Source organism: Acanthochromis polyacanthus, chromosome 2 (assembly GCF_021347895.1).
Source record: "Acanthochromis polyacanthus isolate Apoly-LR-REF ecotype Palm Island chromosome 2, KAUST_Apoly_ChrSc, whole genome shotgun sequence".
NCBI lineage: Eukaryota > Metazoa > Chordata > Actinopteri > Pomacentridae > Acanthochromis > Acanthochromis polyacanthus.
The window spans coordinates 16,406,389-16,429,416 of record NC_067114.1 but is presented as its reverse complement, the minus strand read 5'-3'; the positions used below and the strand labels follow the sequence as shown (position 1 = coordinate 16,429,416).

General features: G+C 40.8%; 1 protein-coding gene across 1 annotated transcript in view; it reads right to left on the bottom strand.

Moving 5' to 3' along the window:
* The window catches only part of galnt2 (UDP-N-acetyl-alpha-D-galactosamine:polypeptide N-acetylgalactosaminyltransferase 2), a 65,844-nt gene that overhangs the window by 10,403 nt on the left and 32,413 nt on the right, over positions 1–23,028 (bottom strand). The window contains exons 2-11 of the mRNA XM_022193561.2: positions 16,835–16,922; positions 12,772–12,925; positions 10,384–10,482; positions 10,224–10,291; positions 10,061–10,126; positions 9,807–9,928; positions 8,287–8,374; positions 6,256–6,343; positions 6,063–6,166; positions 2,728–2,854 (exon numbers count right to left, since the gene is read on the bottom strand). Coding sequence (XP_022049253.1) covers positions 2,728–2,854; positions 6,063–6,166; positions 6,256–6,343; positions 8,287–8,374; positions 9,807–9,928; positions 10,061–10,126; positions 10,224–10,291; positions 10,384–10,482; positions 12,772–12,925; positions 16,835–16,922 — 1,004 coding nt within the window. The remainder of the gene's footprint in view (positions 1–2,727; positions 2,855–6,062; positions 6,167–6,255; positions 6,344–8,286; positions 8,375–9,806; positions 9,929–10,060; positions 10,127–10,223; positions 10,292–10,383; positions 10,483–12,771; positions 12,926–16,834; positions 16,923–23,028) is intronic.

Sequence of the window (23,028 nt, the reverse complement as noted above, 5' to 3'; positions counted from 1 at the left end):
ACCTAAGTAGAGCGCACAGTACATGTACTGAACCAAATACAGAATAAACACAGATAAAAGCTATGTAAGCTATACAGTCCCTGATTGAAGGTCATTTGTGGAGGTGGTAAAAACATTACATTCTGAACATTTTATAATCAGAAAAGAAAAACAGGCACAAACTCTTCAATCAAGAAACTAATCAGACTAAGTGAAGGTGAAAATAATTGTCTGGTGGAACCTTAAACTGTGAAGAGGTTGTAACCAGGCGGAGATGAAAAACTGTGAGGTCCTATGATTCAGCAAATATAAACATGTTCTGTAGCAGACAGAAGCACATCTTGCACCTGTGAACCTTTAAAGTGTCACTATGGTGACACATTCAGGGAAAGTGGCCTTCAGCGTTTCAGTCTGGGACAAAAAAACGATTAAAGTGCTTAAATTAGCCTTTTGCAGTCTGTAGACGATGTAAATTCTAACATTGAGGAGGCTTCTGCTAACATGTTTCTAGTCTCTTGCTGGACTAGAAGCCTTGAGGCGATCAGCTTTTGGCATCTTAAGGTCAGATGTTGTGGTTTCAGTATTTCAAAGATTTATGAGTGATCATTTTCAATGTGCAACGTGTTTTCGCTCAGCAGGAATCTCTGTATTTTCACTCCAGCATTACAAATGCAGGATGACATTTATTTAGGTCTCCTGAGGATCTTCTTCACATTGATTGTAAGTTGGTCCTGTGTCAACATGTCCATTATAACTTGGCTGTGTTGGAAATGTTGCTCCCTGAAGAACCATTATAATGTCATCCAGACACACAGAACAGGTGCTGTCTCCAGCTCCCCAGAGTCACGGCCAGTGGCCACAGAGACGCTGCCTGAGACTTTATTCAGGCCGAAGGACAACATGATGAACTGAAGCAGCCTCGAAGAGAAGACGAAGCTGCTCTGCACTGTGACGGAGGAGGAGACCGTTGCAACTATCAATGAATAAATCACGTCTTTAATTGTCGGAAAGGGTTACGCAACTCCTGATGGAACAGATAAAAACATAGCAGTCCACAAGAAATGTTGAAGTTCTGATACAGCTTGATCTAAAGTTCATGCGAAGTTCTTCGTTTGTGGCTTCATCCATTCAGGAACGTCTAATTCACATTTTTGAAGTACTAGCCAAGCAATAAAACATGAGTGCTCCTCCATTCTGTGTGGCAGGATTCATTCCTGCATCTCGAGCCGTCATATTGTGCAGCTGAATGACTGCCAGTGAAAGTCCGCCACTAACGGTCTCAAAATGACTGTTTCCGACCCCAATTTAAGATAATGATGAGCTGATTAAAAAAATACTTGTTCATTTACGATGCTCCACATTTCTCTTTTTTTTTTCCTTTGCTTCACACATCGCTGGGAAGACCAGAGAGCCCACAGCCATTTTAAATTCCCTGTTATCTGTTTGTTGATCCACCCACATGTTCTTAATCAGGACCATGAGGGTTTGTTTGCCGGGCTCCTTTCCAAGGGTGGTTACTTGTGGTTGGAGACTGTTCCAAAGGACAGATCCATATCGTCCCATGTATCACGTTTCCCCCATTAGAGGCTTGCAGTGATTATTTATGCGTTCATCAGAGCTCTGAAGGGCAGCCCAAGCAAGGACAGATTTTACACATTTAAAAAAAGCTTTTCTTTCCCAAATTTTAAGGCAATTTTCCCTGTGATTACATTTTTATTGTATTGTAATTGATGGTGCTTTGTTTTAATTATCCAACAATGGTTTGGTTCTCAGAGCTTTAGTATGTTCGATCATTTACAAACCGCAGCCACACAAAATAATTCACTCTGCAGCGCTTTTGGTAAATAACTATGGCACAGAAATCAGAGGCGATTTCATGGTTAAGAGTCAGATGGAGGGTGAAACCCCACTAAGATATAAAAAGCATCATTACAATATACTGGCAGAGCGTCCTGACATTAGACATGACAGTAAATTAAAATGCCATTACAAATTATGGTCGTCATAAAACGGTGCAGCTTAAATGAGGAGATTTAGTGGATGTTTTGAGGCTTTCCATCACTTCACATGAACTTTATCAGCAGCTGTCATCACATTGTTTAAATTTCCTGCCCTCTGAACACTTAAAATGTGTCGACCACGTAGGCTTAAAGTCGAGACCTGAGGTTCATTCATGACTTTAAATCTTACACCAAGGGCCACTCAATAGCTCCTCCGCAGCTTTCAGTCCTATCACCTGATCTTAAAGTACACAGAGAAAGTGGAAATGCAAAGTTAATGGGAGGACTCGTGGCCCAGAGGAACTAGTAAATGGAGTCACCTCTCAGTTCTGCTTATTCAGTGCAAACATCCTCTATCTATGATCTTAAAAATGTCTCTTGATAGATGTATCTAAGAAAGTCCTACATTTGTATTTCATCAAAAATGCGAATTATCTGGTTTTGAAAATTTGGTCTGTGAATGAGAACTCTTGTTTGTGATATTTGCTCCACAAACACAAACAAATGAATAGAGCGCATTCATCTAACATTTTTATCCAGAGCACTATCACTATTTTGGTCCATATTCACACACACATTTACACACAGATGGTATTCAGGGCACTTACACCTAACAGCTGTTGACAAGACAAGCTCTGTGAATGAACTTCTGCTGTGCTTTAGTAAATAAAGGATAGACATAATACGGGGAGTGTGACTGGTTAATGAGTGTTCAACCTTCCTATTTGTGTGTGTGCATGTGTGTTACCTCGCAAACACCGTCCCACTGCCACCAGGGAAGGTATATGGATGTTGCTTTCTGAAGACATGGCCCACTCTGCTGCAGGGGATGATCTCCAGACTGCCTCCACACTGCCACACACGGAATGAGATCTCTAAAAACACACACACACATACAGGGAAAGTCAGTTAATTACTACAAGCAGTTTGTAAAAAAGACTGGCGGTGGAGTTAAATCAGGACGTCCGCACCCCGTAAATATTTGCACTGTGTTGATGTTGCAGCAGGTTCACTCCCTAGCATTGTGAGCATTTGAGTTAAGTGTTGTCTAAATGAGCACACGAACAAACCAGTGTCTGAACTGTCAATCCACTTCTGATTCATTGTATCGCCTCGAGAGGAGCGTGAATCACTCTGTCAGCTGTTTATTCTTACCGATTTCCCAAATGAATTCAGACTAAAGCGACAGGGAGACACAGCTGCTATTATATCATTGTACTGGCTGCAAATGATCTCTATTGTCTACACTACAGTTATTGTCTTTCGGTGCTGACTCTAATCGTCATCACATTACCACTGTAATTTTATAAGATCAACTGTACTGTGGAGGACTCTCTTACTCGGATATGACAGCCAAATTACAGAGGGATTTTCGATTTATCATGCTCTTGGCGTGGAAACGCAGATGATCTCATGAGCTGATCAGAGCATGAGGCAGATCTATGGTGCTACTTAAGTACCGAATCTCACTGGAGAGCAGCGTTTTCATAAATGGGCAGGGATATGTGGCTTCCTGAGCCCAAAGCACAGCATTTATAAGGGAAGGAAATTACATTTGTTTCTAAGTAAGACTTAACTTTCCTTTTTAGTCACAGATTACACCTCATCTCTGCGTATGAAAAAAGTTATACATTTTCTGCCATTAAAGACATAATTTCCTTCTTTAAAATGGCTTAGATGTAACTCAACACTGCTGCTTCCCCTAAGATGTGCAGATCTTTAAAGTCCCTTCTTTTCAGCCACCTCTCTTCACTTGCTGCAGCACACAAGCTCACCCATGACTCTGTAAAACTAATCTACACTACACAATGGAAAGTTGTAATATTTCAGTAATTCGGTCACACGTTTGTACCAGAAGCCAATACGTAAAAATGATGACACAGAAAGCCGAGCGCTGCCAGTTAACAGGACAGGATTCTTGGATTTGTCGCATATGAAACCCTGAAAGTCTAAATTCATGTTTTTGAAATTGTCATTGGTCTGCTGCAGAATAAAGGTGAAGGTAAGAAATGTCATATGAACACGCCATCAAGGTAAAAAAGAAAAACTTCTCATTGTTTAAAAATATAGTTTAACATTTTAGGAAATGCATTTATTTGATTTCCTGCAGAGAATTAGATGAGAATCACCCTCATGTCTGTTTGCAGGACCGAGCTCCATCATATCTTAAAGAGATTTTTGTACCATTTTGACCCAACAGAGCACTTCACTCACTGCTACAGTTTCTAGAAGCAAAATGATAAGCAGAGACTTCAGCTGTCAACAGCGGAATCAGCTCCAGTTTACTTTCAGGAGGCAGACACCGTCTCTTCTTTTAAGATTAGGCTTAGAATTGGCTCAGGTGACCATGAACCATCCTTTAATTATCCAGCTACAGGCCTCTTTGAAGTGCCTTGATATGATTTATGTAGTCAACTGACACTATATAAATGAAACTGAATTACATTAAATATGAAGCAACACTCATGTTAGGGTTTGTTATTTCTAATATTCATGCTAAACATACTATTTGCTTAATATTGATCTACATATGTCTTATTTGTTTCTAACACTCCTGTTGAACATACTGCTGTTTTTAACATTCCTGTTAGACATACTGTTGGCTCTATGCTGATTTACACATTGCTTAAGTGCTAATAAAAAGAGCTGTGTTGACCTATGAAGACAAGGAAGGTCAGGAACATTATCCCAGACTATGTGAATTGTGGTAAACCAAAGATGTAAAGAGCTATTTCAAACTGCAGCAGCTTACACTCACTTCATGTGAACACTCACTGCTGGCACACATACATGCATACACACTGCACATTCTCACACACTCACTTAGCACTGAAGGCCACTCCATGTCATTAAGACTTCTTGTGGGAACAAAAGCTGCTGTGTTTAAGAACTGATAAAATACTCATGATTGGAGTTTTGTGTCAACTAGAAGCCTGGATAATCTATGGCTGAGACAAAAGTCAACAGTTAATGCAGAAAAGACAATGCACTAAGAAACATATGAATCATAATAGGGAGGGACTCTTTTACAGAATCTGGGATCTTCTGATTGGAGGGATTGTGTACCAAGAGGCTAAGGACATGCCTGTGCACTAACAAAGAGACTGTAAATACAGTTTCTCTCTAACAGTTTTTGACCAATGAGACTGATGACATTCCATAAAAACATTCTTTAAATTGTGAACTTTATCCATTCCAGGGAAGACACCTTCAGATAAACACTTTGAACAGTCATTGATATCAAGCTAGCTGGCATTGCAGAATAAACAACTTTAACTGAGAGAAGTGGCTTGTCTTCTGACGCTCAACAGTCAGCAGCCAGTTAGCTTAGCTTAGCACTAAGACTGTTCTGCCTCGGTTCAAAATGAAGAAAATCCACTTTCATTGCTTGACAAAGAAGCGGTCCAGCACATAACTCCATGCATAAACAAAAGGTCCCAAAAAAATGAAACTGCTTTGCTGATGACTGAACAGTTTAGGAAAACACTTCCCTTACACCTTTCATCAGTTATTATACACACAACTTTCCAGTCACTTTTCATGTGTACAATTGAATCCAAATGTGGTACTTCAGACTAAATGACTGCAAACACTTTACTTCCAAATGAGGAAGAACGTGTTCATTTCTGGTATTATCCAGACCCAGAGGGCTTTTTGGTGGATCTTGCTGCTTTTGGACAGAGTCACACTAACTGTTTACTGCTGTTTTCAGTCATTGTATGAGCTCAGCTTTGTGCAGATGTCCTACGCTTAGCAAACAGATCTGAGCACCTCCTGCGAGAAACTCAAAGTGAGTTATTGTCCAAATATCGAACTAATCCTTCAAACCATCTGAAAATATCTGTCAAAGTCAAAGGCTGACAGAAGGCCAGACAGCGGAGTGTATTGATGATAAACATTGAAAGTAGCTTTTGTTTATTTTCTCAATTTGCTACTTTGGTCGACTTTTCACTCTAAATCCTTCTTTCTTATCTGACTGTTGTTACGTTCGCTCATCAGGAACTTCTACTCTCCTGACATCCATTAACCACCATCACCATTATAATCAGTCTACTGTGGTTCTCCTGGATGTGCAGCACTTACCCAGGTTCTCTCCTCCCCATACATCCATCATCATGTCATACTTCCCCAGCTGCTCAAAGTATTCCTTGTCCATGACAAACAGGCCTCCTGCTATCATTGGGGTCCTGCAGAGGCACAGAGAATAGAGGGCAGGTGGACGGTTAGCGGTGTTTCAGGTGTGTTTGAGCATTCAGAGACAGTCTGGGCTTCTTACTTTATTGGGGCGATGGGGTTCCCTTGTCTGGCTCGTCTCTGCTCCAGAGTCATGTAGTCCCATTTAAACACCAAATTCCAGTCAAAGCCTACCAACAAAAACACACACACACACACAAAGGAACAGCACAATTATAGCCATTAGCTGGGATGAAGTAGCAGTCTGGTTCTATAATTAGATTTGGCAGGTTCATATTAGTCGACTGGCTACATCAGCAGCTGCCTGATTTCACATGTCTGTAAGTGTTCGAGTGTCAGCAGGGAGAGCCCTTCAACTAACAATAGAGTATGTGGCTGGGCACCAACTCAGATTTGGAACATTAAAGCTTCAACTACATGTAGTCACTTGATTCATTATTAATAGGAAAAAAAAATCTAAAAGCAGATTTTAGTGAGTAAAATGTTAGTTCAAAGACTAAAAAGGCTAAACAAGTGTTTTTTTTGTTGTTGCTATGAACAGTTTTCTGGTTCCAGTCATATAGGCAGGTGACAAATTAAAGAAAAAAACCTGAAAATATAACCTCCACGAATGCTGTTGCTTCGACACACACGTACTCCACGGCACAATAAAGCAATTAAGTGGTTTTGAAATAAGGTTCACTGTTGGGATGTGGATCACAGGAGTTTCAGTCACAACGACTGTTCAACTGGTAACAACAGGAAGAGTGACTAAAGTAACACCTGCCTTTAGATCTATGGGATATACAACAGCTAATGGGGTTTGAAATTGTGGTCGACAGCGCACATTTGATGAGCGTAGTGCTTGTTTATTAGTGTAATATGCAAACAGAAGAACAATTCTTCCTCAGGGGACTGAGAATGTCAATGCAGGACATAATCAGACTGTCAGCGAAAAAAGTCAGTCCACAATTACAGGGAGAGAGTTATTATAGTAGGCTGCAGTGTGTAAACTCCTCATTACAAAGATGAAAGCACATTTGAGAGTTGAGTGGTGCAGAAATCATCAGTATCGGTCTACAGAGACATGGAAGTAAGTTATATAGTCAGATGAATCATCGTTCACCAAAATTTTAACAAGCGGAGACTCAATGCGTGGCAAGAAAACAACACAGGTCTGAATGCTGAAGCGCTACAGTGAGGAGATCTGGGGGGTATTTTGCTGGCATGGTTTGGATCCATTTGTCTCATTAGAGAGTAGAGTCACTGCAAATCAATACGAGTTGTTCTCAGTGATCAACTTTATATGATGATGAAACATTTCTTTCCTAATGGTCTCCTCCAGGATGACGCTGACTGAATCAATCGAGCGCAGGGTCTTAGTGGTTTAATGAGTATGAGAGTAATGTAAATCACTTTCTGTGGCCTTCATAGTCACCAGATATCAACCCAACTGAACTCCAAAGGGAGATTTTGAACTGACAGACTGAACAGCACTCTGCATCACCATCATCAACACATCAAATTAAGGAATATCTTTTGACAGAATCATGTTTATTCGTCCAGTAGAGTTCCAGATGTTTGGAGAATCAATGCCAAGGAGCACTGAAGCTGACACCATACTAAGACACTTTATGGCACTTTAGTTTGTCACCCATCTCTATGCGAGTTGTCAATTTTTCAGCATAAATGCACTACAAATATTAAAAACCCAGACTGCTTTAACACAGCTTGGGAAACAGAGCTTATATAAGCCGCTAAACTAAACATGCTGGACAGCTGGCAGAAGTGCGGCTCTTGTTTGTGAGAAACGATAACAGCAAAAACAGTTTATAAAGTAAATCACTGGATGTCAAAACAACAGGTATTATTGCTGTTAGTAAGACGACAGCAGACATTCACTCTAACTAAAAGAATTAGGAAGCCAATCCTCTACAAATGTAATGAACAGACTTGTTGCCAAGCTCTGCTGACTGAACTACACAAGACACGAGTGTGTGTGTGTGTGTGTGTGTGTGTGTGTGTGTGTGTGTGTGTGTGTGTGTGTGTGTGTGTGTGTGTGTGTGTGTGTGTGTGTGTGTGTGTGTGTGTGTGTGTGTGTGTGTGTGTGTGTGTGTGTGCGCGTGTGCTTCACCTCCTTTCAGGTCGGCCGAGGCTCCCACATACTGAAAGTTGTCCATGTTGATGACATCAATGATCGGAGAAACTACTCTGGTCTTATCCTGAGGACGAAGGAGAAAGGAAAAACGAGAAATTAAACAATTTCAGCAATGGATAAACACAGAATTGCAACACAAGAAAATCTGGCCCATCAATAAATATTTACTACAAGTTGAATAAAACAACCAAATGATGCAGAGTTGCAGACGACTGAGCGCTTCACTCTGTTTGTGGAATTTTAGAGCAGAAGTAAATATTCCCATCAACATCAATGATTCATGTTTTTTGTTGATGTTCTATATTTAGGTTATTACTGGATTTAAGATGGAGAATCAAAAGTAAAGCAGCTGTGTCCCTTTTGCACCACGGTAAACACAGTCATTTCAAGAAAGGATTGTCTGAACGGCAACAACAGAACCAAGCTTCCAGTGTGTTTATTTATTTTGGCGTCAGACGTTCAGATACGACACACAACATTTCTTACAAAAAGACTGCATTTTCCTCTTTTATTATTTAGAAGAGCAACTAAAGGAAAGAAATACAAAGTCAATTACTCTGACAGAAAAATGTTTCAGATTTGGCTGAGGGCATTTATTAACTTGGGAACGACAAAGTGCCACGTTCGGGAGGATTAAATGCAGGATCTGACTATTTTCAAGCATATCAGATAAATATTTGAAGAAGCTTAATATTACACGCGGTGTCCCAGTTTGGATTAAGATTACAGTCAATCAAGGAGCTCCGTTTCAAGTCTTTACCAAACGGCCTCACTCTGAATATCATCTGATCTGGAACGGAGATCAGCTTTACTTTAATAAACAATGTGGGGATAAATCCTGACTGCGATGGTCCCAAAAGATAAACATCATCTAGTCGCTCAACCAGAACTACGGATTTGATCACATCAGCTCAACAAAAATGTCCACAGCTGCCACAAAGATCCAAACATTGAAGCGATGTCATGGGCTTCTTGCTTTGCTACATGAATGCTAACAAGATGCTGAGTGACTACCAGCACCAGGGGCAATGCTCTGTAGCTCAGCCAGTTATTACTATTATTGAGCTATTGGTGCTAAATGCAACACGTGTCGGACACGGAGATAGACTCTTTTCTCTTTTCGTGCCTTTTAAACTTTCTTACATTGCCAGGATTAGTTTTTTTCTGTGGGTTAAAATATGTGTCCATCTATTTAAAAGCACAATTACAGTGTAGTTCTATGTGATAAAGTGATCGTTTCATATCAAACACACTGTCATGCTTAAAAGAAGCCTGATAGATGTTTAATTTCAGCCATTTTTCAAGGTGAAAAGGCGTCCAAACCAGTAACTTTATGACCTGGCGAGCTGCTCTACAGAGTGTGTGCCTGTTTAGTCTGATAGTTCCACACCAGTCTCTAATTTCTGTCTTTTCACTGCTCAAAAAAGGGTGTGTGCATAAATAGGATAATATCCCAGCATTCAGCTATGAAAACATGTCTGTGTATCTGGGTGTACCTCAGCCACTCTCTCCAGTAGCGGCTCCAGCCAGTGGTCATTACATTCACAGTGGGAGTCCAGGAAGGTGAGGACCGGCGCTGTGGCGGCATCTGCACCTCGAACCCTCGAACGCATCAGTCCTGAGAGACGTTACAACAAAAAGAAACTTAATTACAAACAACATTCCTGCTGAATAGCTGAACAGCTTCCTCCGACACCTCAGGAAACAGCGCAGTGATGTTTTAATGGAAAAACTTTGCTCTTCTGCGTACCTTCTCTGCGGTCGTTTCTCAACACGCGCACTTTCTCAATCTTCCCCAGCAGCGCTCCATCCTCAGCTGGAACGCAGACACACACACAAAGCGGTTTGTTAGGATTTTCACATGGCTGTTGACAGGCTTCACTGGGTGTGTTGTGTTTGCATGCATCACTCACGGTTGTCACTGTAGTCATCAACCAGAATGATCTCTTTGACCAAGTGAGGAGGACTTTTCTTCAAGACACTAAACAAATTGAAACAGGAGGACAAATAGTGTTTGAAAGTGGACAAATAAGAATAAACAAAGGTGCAGCAGACAAAATGTATTTCCCCTACCTGACCACAGTTCTGAGCAGAGCTGAGCGAGCTTCGTTGTGGAAGGTGATGACGACGCTGGAGGCCGGCAGGTCGGACTTCCACTGTTTATGTCTGCAGCTACACAAACACAAAAAACAAACCAATTAGGTAAGAAAACAGAGAAAAAAAACACACACAAAAAGACAAAGTATAAATGCTCACACACTTGCACAAACACTCCTACACACATAAGCACCTCGTTGGATGTGCCAGCCAAGCTGCAAGCTGGAACCGCTCCCTAAACAGATTTCGAATCCATGAACACAATAAATAGGATTGAGCACACAGTGACACCGAGGTTCACACAAACACAAACACACATGCACTTATGGGGATGCAGGGACACACACATACACACACTTGCAGAGTAATGCTCTGCTGAAGCAGGGATTGGCAGTGAGTTTTGCAGGGTAAAATTCCCGTGAGGTCATGCGCATGTTTGTGTGTCCAAAAAACAAATCCTGCCTCAAATTAAAAGTGAGGAACATGAGTGATAAACAGTCACATGAGAGGAGAGTGACAAGATGAGGAAGGCCTGGAGGAGCGTAAGAAACCCGTCTGAACTCTCTGACCCTAAAACTACAGCATATGTGTCAAAGCCTGTTGTAAAACACATGAATATACGTATGTGTAGTTGTGTCTTTGTCCGTGCAGCGCGTCTGCCAGGGCAGCATTGGCTCTCAAACTCAAATACAGCTGCATCTATCCTGAAATCAGCATCTTCTACTGACAAAAAAGCTGTTTTGTTTTTTTAGCTTTAGGCGAGTCTGCGAGTGGCTCTGATCCTGTGTTGAAAGCGCTATGAGCCTGGCTACGGAAAACATAAAATCAACCAGGCTACTTCTTTTCTTTGTCTGGAAAACCTTCACAGTCGGAGCTGCTACATGCTTCATAAATGACACATCACTGTCCGATCAATAGGAAGCACATCCCTGCTCTTTTAGTAGGCTAATGGCTCCAACTGTCAAAGTTAGGTCAATATGTCAGCGAGGACACATGCCTGCACATATACAAATAGTCTTTGAATCACCCACTGTGGATCTAGACAGATGATGCAGGAATAAAACCACTATAGTGGTGGTATACAGCTGTAAGATGACAGTGATGGCTGCGGTTTTATTTCTTTGCGCCTCAGGTTTTTTACCATTAACCCTTCTGTTAAAGTTCCTGCTGAAGCAAGGACAGTATTTGCAGCAAGAAAAAGAGGTACAAAGCACATTAAATTGTCCTAAACAGGATTAACTGTTCTTGAAAAGAGCTGATAAGTGGAAATAATCACTAAACACATCCTAAAAAGTCCCAGATGTGAAACAATTCCGCAAATTCCCCATCTCGCAATCAGGAAACAAAACTGCACGACAGTGGAGATACGCTCACACCGAGGGTTTGAAATTATTCTGAGAGCACCATCAGTGTGTTTTAAAGCATCCCATTAGCTTCAACAGGTTACCAATCTGAACGAGATTCACTTCAAACCAGTCAAACACACCCAGAGGACACATCATATTCAGTTTCTTTGTGTTCGGGGAAAATCCTTGACTCAAAACAATCCTAATTTATACAAGACAAGACTCAAAATTAGACATGATTTGGTCAAAAATACCACCATCAGTGCCACTGTATTGACAGAAAACGAAGAAGCAAGGACACATTTTGGTGCCATACAAATAAGAAGTAGTAGTAAATGTTTCCAATATTTAAATCATCTTCCAAGCTGCTGTTGTTCAGCTGTAGGCCTTGATGTTGACACATTTTCCCAGAATGTAGTTTACATCAACGCGTTGCTGCTTTATTGAAGAAAACAGTGAAAAGAGACAAGAAGAATGGGAGAGAGCAGGAGCTGTGACATGTGACGAGACTTCGCTGCTCAGTAAAACACCAGATCACTGCCAAGTTCACAGAGCTCCACACCTACACACTCCAACTTAAATTCAAGTAAAAGGACTGAAATAGGCCAAAAAGACAAAGTGACAGACATCGGATAGCTTACTAAAACACAACATTCTCCGAATTATAAACCCCACTGACATTATGTCATGAGCCCTTTGTATCTCCTCACTATTTAACAAGCAGAACAATCAGCAGCCATTACCGGGGGTTTGTTTTATGACTGAAGCAGACACTGTGCTGTGCGTCTGCTCTGCTGCTACTTCCTGGTTTCATCTGATAGACCACAATAGAGGGAGTTCCCAGGAGATCTTATCCAGTCTGGTACCAATTAGTCAAATCGACAGACGGCATAGGGCAGCATGTACGCACACAATCCAGTCAGTCACACATGCAACAGTAGAAGTCGAGAGAGATGGCATTGAGTTCCCGTATCAGCTGTGTTTTAGAGACGTTCGGAGCAGTGATAACAGTACGTACTGATCGTGTCTCGTGTCAGGAACAGCTCTGTCCATGCGGAGTTTGTCACTCTCCACCTGGTTGAACTTGTTCCTGGCGTACGGGTCCTGACCTGGTCGGACCACCGTGGCTCCAACATACAGATCCTGGTCAAAATCCTGCCAACGCACCTTACCTAAGGAAAAAAAAAGAAACACACACACATATTAGGCACAAATAAATGTACACAGAAGATAGAAGGACACCTTTTCAATAAGAAATGTAACTTGAACTGCAACAGCTACTGTGCCTGACAGGATAAAAGCAAACAGGACTGGAGCAGTAATTTCTTTTTTTTCAGTTTTAAACATTCAAATAAACAAGTAAAGAACAAAAATGTAAATCCAGGTTTTAATAAGAAATATTTCATTAATGTGACTAATGCTAAATAAACACAGCAGATCCAAACATAAAAGCAGCCACCAAAGACGATGTTTAAACCCTCACAAAGGCTGAATGTGTCTCAGGAATGAATGGGATTATACATCTGTTGAATATGAAATGTAGGCAGCAGCCTGGCTGATGCAAGAATCCTTCACGACTGACAGGAAGAAAACCTCGCTGCTTCAAGCTGCTGCTTGACAAGGCAGCAACATGGCACTGAGGAAAGCTGACATGAAATTTATGCCGCTTGTATGCAAAAATATGCTGAACAGAATTCAGGAGACAGAGTGACACTACTTTGGCAAAGCAAAAAAAACATGAAGGAACATTTATTATGCAGCGCAGTGAATAAGAAAAAAAATCCCATAAATTTACTAATTTGCTGCGGCTTGATATCTAAGTTTGGAACACAGATCAGTATGAATAAACTGGATCAATATTTGTTTAGAAAAAACACACATTATCTACGCCACACACACACCGTGTGCTCGTCATGTCTGTTTGACCAGATTACTGACATGTCTGTGCACTAAACAGAGAAAGTTGTCATGTTTAATTTCACAGTTTATCACTGACTACTGAGACGCAGACACACACGAATAATAATGCAACTAATTAGCTGGGTGCAGCTGCTATGCTAATGACTTGTGTTAAGCATATGGCAGTGTGAGATTACAGTATCTCTCAGTATAGAAGAGTGTGTGCATGACAGGCGGGAACAGACAGACGGACGGACAGAGAAATGGAGCCCGACGACGAGGAGAGCGAGCCAGCGAGAGTGTGTTCATGTGTCTACCCTGACAGCATGCGAATGTGTCTGGCATGTTAATTAGCTGCAGCTCACAACGATCTGCTTGCGGCTGTATAACAGTGCCTCTGAGACAGTGCTGTATGTGTCAGAGTGTGTGATGTCCTTGTTGATATCTAAGTTTAGTGGCAGCGAGCAATTAATGTGTTGAAATTAATGTTTGTGAGCCTTTAAAGGTCTTGATTAGTCTGTTCTCTTTCCGCCCTCCGTCTTCTCCGTACCAGATTAAGTCTCCGCTTTCTCACTGGCATTACTCTTTCATCTGACATTTTTCCAATACTGCGAGGCCCCTTCAGCAGGTACATCCATCTAGTCTCAGCCGGTGGTTTCCTGCCTCTGTCCCTCTCACTCTGTACTGGTGAATGGTGCGGTCTGCTGGATGCCATTACAGCTGTTTGAACACTTTTCACTCTCCCTCGGACTCTTCGTCGCTGAGGTGTTTGAACCCGCTGCTGCCGACTGGTTGTGGTTGTTTGTTGCAAGTGATGGAGGCTGACGAGGAGGAATTGTGCTCAGTATCGTTGGCTCCATCTGTTTTGAACCACCAGCCCAGAGGACACAAACGCTGAATGTGCTTGCATGTCTAGTTGGATTCACTCTGAATAAACTTGAACAGATGCATTTCAATCACATACGCAGCCTGATTTATTTTTCTCTTCACATTCCAAAAGATTAACCGAGGGTACAGAGCATCCATTAGCCTATTTTTCTGAAACATCACTAAGCATTCTGTGAAATTTTGAATGAAACTAACTCATTTTCGCCCCATGGTTGCATGCCTCCACCAATCAGTGGCGTTTACATCCATGTCTGCCCAGAATTTGACCCTTTGAATATCAAAAGTCATCGATTCATCATTTTATCCTATTAGACATTTGTGTAAAATGTCATAATTAGCATAGGATTCTTTAGTTATAGGCAAAAACATGTTCTGCAAGGTCACATAAGCTCATAAGTTAATCCGGCGTGACTGTAATTATAGAACTAAGCCTGTGTGGAGAGATCTCAATCTGAGTTGCACATCTGGACACTGCAATTTTGCTCCATTCTTCTTTGAAAAACTGCTGAAACTGTCATCATGACTGGGGTAAATTACTCTCAAGGTAAATTATCAGAGAAGCATCTCCGCATGATGCTGCCACCGCCATGCTTCACGGTGGGGATGGTGTGCTTCGGATGATGTGCAGTGTTTAGTGTCCCCCAAACATAACGTCTAATTCAACGGTCAAAAAGCTCAAAACTGGTCTCATCAGGACCTCGGAGTATCTGGAAAAGCCGCCAATGAATTAAGATTAAGTTTGTCTTCAACTCAAAGCAGAAATATGTGAGAGTTTGCAGCAAACAACACGCTCAGCCAACCCTGTCTGAATAAACACGATAAAACCCTTTAAAACAGCACCAATCCAGCCCTAACAATTTATTAAATATTCACTGTAATGAGGTTTGCTCAGTACATTTCCACTTTAAATGTTTTACAGTGAAGACGTGCGACATTGTTTTTTAATTAAGTTCAGTCTTTTTTCTTTCCTAAGAGTGGCTTTCAGAATCACCCAGAGCAAGAAAAACACATCACACGCTTCTGAGGAACCTGAATGATACCATTTCACTATTTCCCCCTTCATCTCCACCTTCTTTCATGGCCTTTTCATCTTTTACTCTTTCAGTTTCCTCCGTCCCTCGGTCTCCTCATTTCTCTCGTTTTCCCTCTGCTTCTTTCTCCTCTTCCTGAGAGTGTTTGTGCTGTGGGTGATGTTGTGATACGCTGTCGGTGTTTAGTGCAAGGCACCCTGAAGTTGAAATGCCCCCACTTCAACATTCAAATTGGATTCCATTTCCACTGCTGCATCAGATAAGAGAGTGTGTGTTCAGCGTTCGCAGGTCACAGGCTTGTGAAGGAGGGGCGGCGGCTGACGATGAGAGCTGAATGAGAAATCGCTGCTCAGATTTTCCTCCTGCTCCTCTCCTCTACACTGTTGGACACTCAAACAATGTTTCTCACAGTCTGGGTGGAGACACATAGCTGGGTTTGTGGGAAGATTAAAATGGTCCTCTGAATTATTTTAGACAAACTCCTGGCCTCAGCCTTTTTAACACAGCTGCCTGTGTTGCATTGTCTTCTCTCTCTGTGGTTATTTGAACACGGTAAGGTTAAGGATGATGGCGCTCTGCTGGTAATGAACGCCAATTTATGCCGTTGTGTTCCCACATTTTAAATGGGAAATGGTTTTGGTTGTGGGAACGCGATGTAGAATACTTTCTGGATGCATTGAATGTGGTGTGCAGTGTCTGCAAAGCACATGCTCTACAGCTGGGATGCATTGGTCGTGCTTTTTCCTTTAGTTCAATCACAACTGCAAACAATGAGATGCTGAACTCTGTCCAGATCCGGAGGGAGATCCTGTTGCTGCTCTTACGCCTTGAACACAAACCATCTCCCTCTGCTTCCATTCCCAGCATTAAAAGGGGAACTCCATTGATTTTACAGGTTAATAAGCCTCTGGTATCATTGCTGTGTATGTAAACAGTTACAGATGGAGCTGCGCCAGCTGATAAAGTGCCTCATGTTAGAGTATGAAAAAAAAATATGTGTGTGCTTTAGGTAAGAGTCAACAATACCTGCTATCCAAATAACACACCAAGTCTGCTGGCAGTCAGGACACAATGTGGCAAATGTAGGTACCAGTTCTCAACAATGTGTAGAATAAAAAAAAGTTTTTTACTCTCTTCACTATGAGTCAACAAACTTACTACATCTCTGTGCTGAATCAGTGGATCACTCCTCCTCGTTGTCACCTGGTCAAGTGATTAGATTCAGAGAGTTTGTGGGGTTTGACTGGTGGTGAAGGTTCCTACCTGGCGGCAGAGTCTCCAGGCTGTGAGCCTTGTCGTCAGAGTTGCGCGCTTTGCTCTGACTGGACGAGTCGCTGGAGCCCCAATCATCCTGAAACCAACAAGACGAGACAGTTAGACACATCACATTAGCCCAGGTACACACAGCTGAACCAGAAACACAGCAAACAGAAATCAGCTGATTGTAGGGAGGCGCAGCAGACAGACATTCTTCAAAGCAGAGGATACAAAGCATTCATCTAAATGACATTTTTTTTACTGATATGATGGCAATTAGCAGTAGAAATCTGTGAGGATATTTCAGCATGTCATTTTGTAAAATGTTTGACTCATGGGATCAAATTCAGAGCTTTAAAAAAAACAGGTATTTATACATGAAGTTGAGCCCAGTCATAAAGAGTCCATTTAGACAAAAGAAGGTCCAGGGAGCATGACCGAAGTACCCCAAAATTTTAAATAATCAACACTGTCTTTTAGCAAGGCACTCCAGGTTGTTAATGCATAGAGGGTTTTTAGGTGCTGTCAACAAGGTTAAAGCCAGGGCTAAAGAAAAATCATCACCGGCAAAATGATAAGAATGGAGAATAATGTTTTTTAAACCACTTTTGTGAATTAAGATTTCATGTATTCAAGCATAGTAAATAAATGTTAATGAAATGGTCAGAGAAAAGTACAAAATGGAGGGAAAAAAACACGGCTTTATGTCTGCATGAAGACTGGTAATTGTTTCTCTCTTGTGTAGTCACCCCCCTCCCCCCAAACGCCCACTCTGACCCAGAAAATACCCTGAGCATTTATAAATAAATCGGTAATTCACATGTCACATGCTATACTATAATCCCTCCACTTATCCACTCCTGTAGTCATCCACAGCCTAACATTCAGACTAAAAACTAATTTTGTTTCACTCCATGCTCCGTTTGAATCAGTGTGGGTGTGATTCAGAGGTCCAGGTTCAGTCATTATCCATTATTTTATTGACTCATGCATTTGTTACTTGCATTTTCTCCTGCCCATTCATTATCTCATTGATCCATTTATCCCGTCCCTACTGAGGTCATCTTCTGTGCATCGCAGTCATTTTCATGCCCTGACCATTTACACAAGTGGACACATGACCGAGCCATTTATCCTTGTCTCTATATGCCATACATTACCATTAAAACCCATTGGATCGATACGCTGGGAGGCACAGCAATTAGCACCGTTCATTCCCTGTCCACTCCGCTGCCCTTGACTCTCGAAAACTATTGTGCATCACTCTTATTTGCTCTGTAGTCTGGTTTCACCTTCAGCCTCCCCAAAATGCTTTATTGATCCGCTTTCTTTGTTGCTTTAGGATAAGCATCGACTGTGTGATATCACAAATAACCTGCGAAATGGATGAAAAAAAAAAAGGATTTTCACACTGTTTCTTAGGTCATTTTGTTAAATGCTTTTCATGCATTTCTAGTAGCCAAATAGCTGCTGTTGTTTTGTGTGACTGTTGCTCATCATTTCACTCTGTGCCAGATTGTCAATTCATCTGCTGTGGACAGAGTCTCAATCTGTTCTTAAACTACACTCATTTCTCAGTGACTGGAATAAGATTAGTCTGTCCACTACCCACAACTGCTGTAAAAAATAGAAATCCTACATAAAATCAATTTCTATAAGTGCCCAGGACAGATGAGCGCGTACACAGTGAGATGTTAGGATGCTCAGTGTAGGATGAAAACTAAAGCTGGCAGGATTCTTCCAGCAAGAATACAGTTTGACAGGTTTTAAAGAAAGATAAAACAGGGAACATTTCAGGTAAAATAAAGCTGCAAATTGGCTTTGGACTTTTGCTTCGTCAGGAAAAGTCTCCCTTTCTCTCGCTGACATTTTGCTGTCGACTCTTCACACCAGAAAGTCTTCGCATTTTGAGTTAATTACAGGACGTCTTCCATTTTATGAGTGATTAGGAAGCGACTGTCATGAGGAACTTGTGCCATACTCTGCATGCCTGAATCTCCACGTGACGACAGCTCAGGTAAAATAGCAGGCCAACAGTGATGTCAGCTAAGGTGTTCCCTTCCTCTGCCTGATCAACACAAAAACACGTCATCTGCCTCTTTATCCGCCTGGCTGCCTCACAGTCCACAGCTCAGTGCCACTACAGAGGCACGCTGAAACGCTGCTGTGGAGCCTTTACATCTCATGAGAGAAGATAAAAGCATCTGTGCTTATGTGAAACAACAAATGTGAAAATCAGACCTGGATAATGCACAAAGACACTTGATGGGCAGGAGATCTGAACGAAGCGTCGTCACACGGCGGGGTATGGACGAGCAAAAAAATCCATACTTTAATCATCCGGCTTTGAATTTGTGCCAGTCGTTTTGTTAAATACTCGTTATAGCTATTAATTTTGTGAAACAACAGTGCAAAAATTCAAAATCTTACCAATCCTATTTGTCTTATTTTTAGTCAAAATGTCTCATCTCACTTGATTTAAGATAAATCCACATAAACAAGAGACATTTCAGCAAGATAGAAGGACTCGTTTTAAGACAATGCATCTTAAATATCTTGCTAAGTCAAACAATCTTGAAATTATCTTGTTTTAACCCTCCTGTCATCCTGCGGGTCGAATTGACCCGTGTTACAGATTGAAAATGTGGGGAAAAAATAATATTTTCACAGTGAAAACTTCCACATTTTCAAAATTTTGGGGGGAAATTTTTGAACATTTTTTGATGGGAAAAAAAGAAATGTTTAAAAAAATGCTTCTTTAAGAATATATGGCTGTTCTTAAAAGAAAATATTGGAAGTTTTATTGACAAATATGGAATCACTGTAGATATTTTTAGGATTTTTTTTGGAAGATTTGTACTCATGTTTTGAAAATATTTACAATTTTTATATATTTCTCAAATTTTTATTTCTTTCCAAACTTTCTTTTTTTTAAAAAAACAAAACTTTTAAGGGAAATTTTTAAAGAATTTTCTTCCTGAAGGTTTTGCAAATTTTTTAAAAATTTGGGGAATTTTTTTGCTGAATTTTTGGATTTTTTTCAGACAAGGAAACATTTTTTGGTGCCATAAATGGGGACAACAGGAGGGTGAAGACACCTAAGCTTGACAATCTTGGTAAAATACAGCTTAAAATAAGTTTTCCCAGCTAATTTTAAGATCTCAATATTCTAAATATCACATCTTACCAAGCCATTTTTCACTTGTTCTATTGGCAGATGTTTTTCATTTTTTCAAGGAAAAAGTTCCTCGAAATGAGTTTTTTTTTTCTCGTTTTGAGAGGGGCATTTTTTCCAGTGAAAAGTGGCCTACACTCCCCGGAGTTTTTTGGCATTTTAAGTCACAGCAGCAAGGCTAAATAGGAAATAGTTTGAGCGTGCACTAAAGACTTTCTTCACAGTTTGACTTGTCGCAGCAGGAAAAGCACAGGTGCTACTGACAACATTAATCCTGCTCCATTCAGGATCCCAGGAGGTCATAACAGCGTAGACAGCATTCACAGTACAAAGACCCTGAAACAAGAACAGCTGAACAGAAATCAGTCGTGGCTGAATTCATTATTTACTTTACGTCTGCGGCGCCGACATTAATATTAACCTAAGGTGTGTCTGACAGGTCAAAATGCCGACATAAAAAAGCTGCATGTGAGCAGCGCCTGGTTTGATTAAAGTATTAAAGTCTGAGCTTATAGTACAGCTAAAGGAATAAGGTGAATTTACTTCCACCATTTCCATTCTGTGTAATTAAGTCTACTGAAAGGCTTTTGACAGAACTGACAGTTTCTGCAGCTGTTTCACATAATGGACCACACTTTAAGTGCTACATATCTGGCTGAACATTTCTTGACAAGCAAAAAGTATAAGGATACCGCTGACAGCCTGAAGAATATCTGCCAGTTCATCGCTGAGAGTCTTGAGAGACCATGGAGACGAAGCGATGCACCACTTTCTCTTCAAATCTGCCCCATGTCTTTGTGTGAATGTTTACCCTCAAGATTCCCATGAAGAGCGAGAGTCGAGAAACGATCAGCAAGTCGTTTTCCCGGCTGTGCTCGTAAATGGAAGATGTTTGTTTCATGGATGCAGCATTGTACCCGTTTTCAAGCGCAGAAATTCATCATTTGATTTTCTATCAGGCAAGATAGCGGAGAAAATAATGGAAAAACGAGGGGGGAAAAGAGTGAACCGGAGAAAAGTAATGAGAGAAAAAGGACAACACTCCAGGTGCATTAGTGCTGCATGCTTTCCGTCTGAACTCCTCTGTGATTTATGAGCGATTAAAGTCCATCACGGATCGCACCAAGACACAAAACATTAGGAGATGATGAGAACAACGCGGTGCTTTAAGGAGCAGAACGCACGATTTATCAACAAATGGTCGCTATAAATATGACTAAATGCTGATTGAAACACGATGTAAAAGGGTAAGTGGGGAGCAAATGCTGAAAAGCTATTTTTAAAACTCACATCATACGAACGGCTTTGAGAACCTGAAAATCACCCCAGCTCGTATCTGCCTCCCTTTAGTTCAAACCTGACTGAATAAATCAACACATACATATGATATAAACACATGAACAACACGCAACTCAGTGTGCCACGTACTACCAGGTACTTATATATTATTAAATTAGTGTTGAGTAGCTTTGAATCCCTTAAAAATGCAGTTTTTCTAGTTGAAAGTAGCACCTTATTCCACTTTGTGACTGCAACACTGTTCTTCTAAGCCTTAATTAGAGCAGAATGACGTTTACAGAGTGTCATATAGAAAAGGTTTTAGATACTGTTTGCATCATTTCACATACACTGTAAAAAATGAATAAATAAGAAATCTGTGAAAATGTGGTGCCTGAAAAAAAGGTTTAAAAATGGTACAATACTGTAATGTTCAAAAGCATTAAAAACTGTGACGATAATGGCAGATATCTGTGAAATAATAATATTTTCACCTGATTTAAATCAAAAAAATCGGCCCTCCAGAGGGTCCAATCCGGCCTTCAAAGTGTAAAAACTACAGAGAACACATTAACTGCAGATTGGAAATTTATAAAACTATAATTTTTAAATAATTTCTAGGCCATGATAAGTTGTTCTGATCATAATACTAGATTGCTTGTTGTTCTTCTGTCATTTTGTGTCTCATTTTTGTCATATTTTGTCTTGTTTTTGTTGTTTTTTTTGTCGTTTGTCTCATGTTTTTGTCGTTTTGTGTTTCTTTTATGTCTCGCTTGTGTTTTTTTGTGGTTATTAATCTGTTATTGCTCTGGGACTTTACTGGTCCGGCCCACTTGAGATCAAATTGGGCAGAATGTGGCCCCTGAACCATGATAAAGTTTGACACCCCTGATTTATAATTTTGGTGTGTTCTTTACAGTTAACATGGAAATGAATACCCTTTTTCTTTGATTTTACTAGTTATCTGTTCTTTAACAAAACAGGGAACATCTTATAATATAACAGTAGATTATTCAAAATATTAGGCAAAAAAAAAAAAAGTGTCTTTTTTTATTTCTGTATCCCAAAATAAGTAGTAATTAATCAAGTACCCCAAAATTTGGGATGTCGACTAAAACTTCTGTTGGGTTTGAGAGTCAGAATTTTTTGGTGCATATGAGAGAGAAACGTGTTGTTAATTGCGAGCTTTCTTTTGAGCTGCTTGTAGGTGGTTTTTGTTGTCTACTGACAGAAGCATCTCATTCAGTTCGGTGTCCTGGCTGTAGCTTCACATTTAGTGCACAGGTGCAAGAGAGGCTTCGATCTGGTCATCTAATTCATGCCAAGCACAAAATATATTTCCATTTTTCGTCTGGTCCCTCCTGCCTGCATCTCTCTCCTTCTTTTTATCTCTCCCTCCATCTTCCCGTCTCTCACATCTTTTCTGTCTCTCACTTTGTCTTCCTGTCTTCCGTTGTGTCACTTGGGCAGCTTTTTGCTTAGTTTGCCATCTGACAGATGGTCATGACACATACAGGCAAAAAGACACACTGAATTTCGAACAACACACACATATAAAAAGGAACACATCTGAGTCGTGGGGAAAAGCCGGTCTGTGTCCAGCTCTGTGGTCAGCGAGAGAACAGATGAAGTACATCTCATAAATGCTCTACGGAGAGGACATGATGTTAAATTCATTTCTTTATAAATATAGATGTAAGAGGCAGTTTTAAGTGTCCGTGAGGCTTAGCTCCTTTTTGTTCGGTTC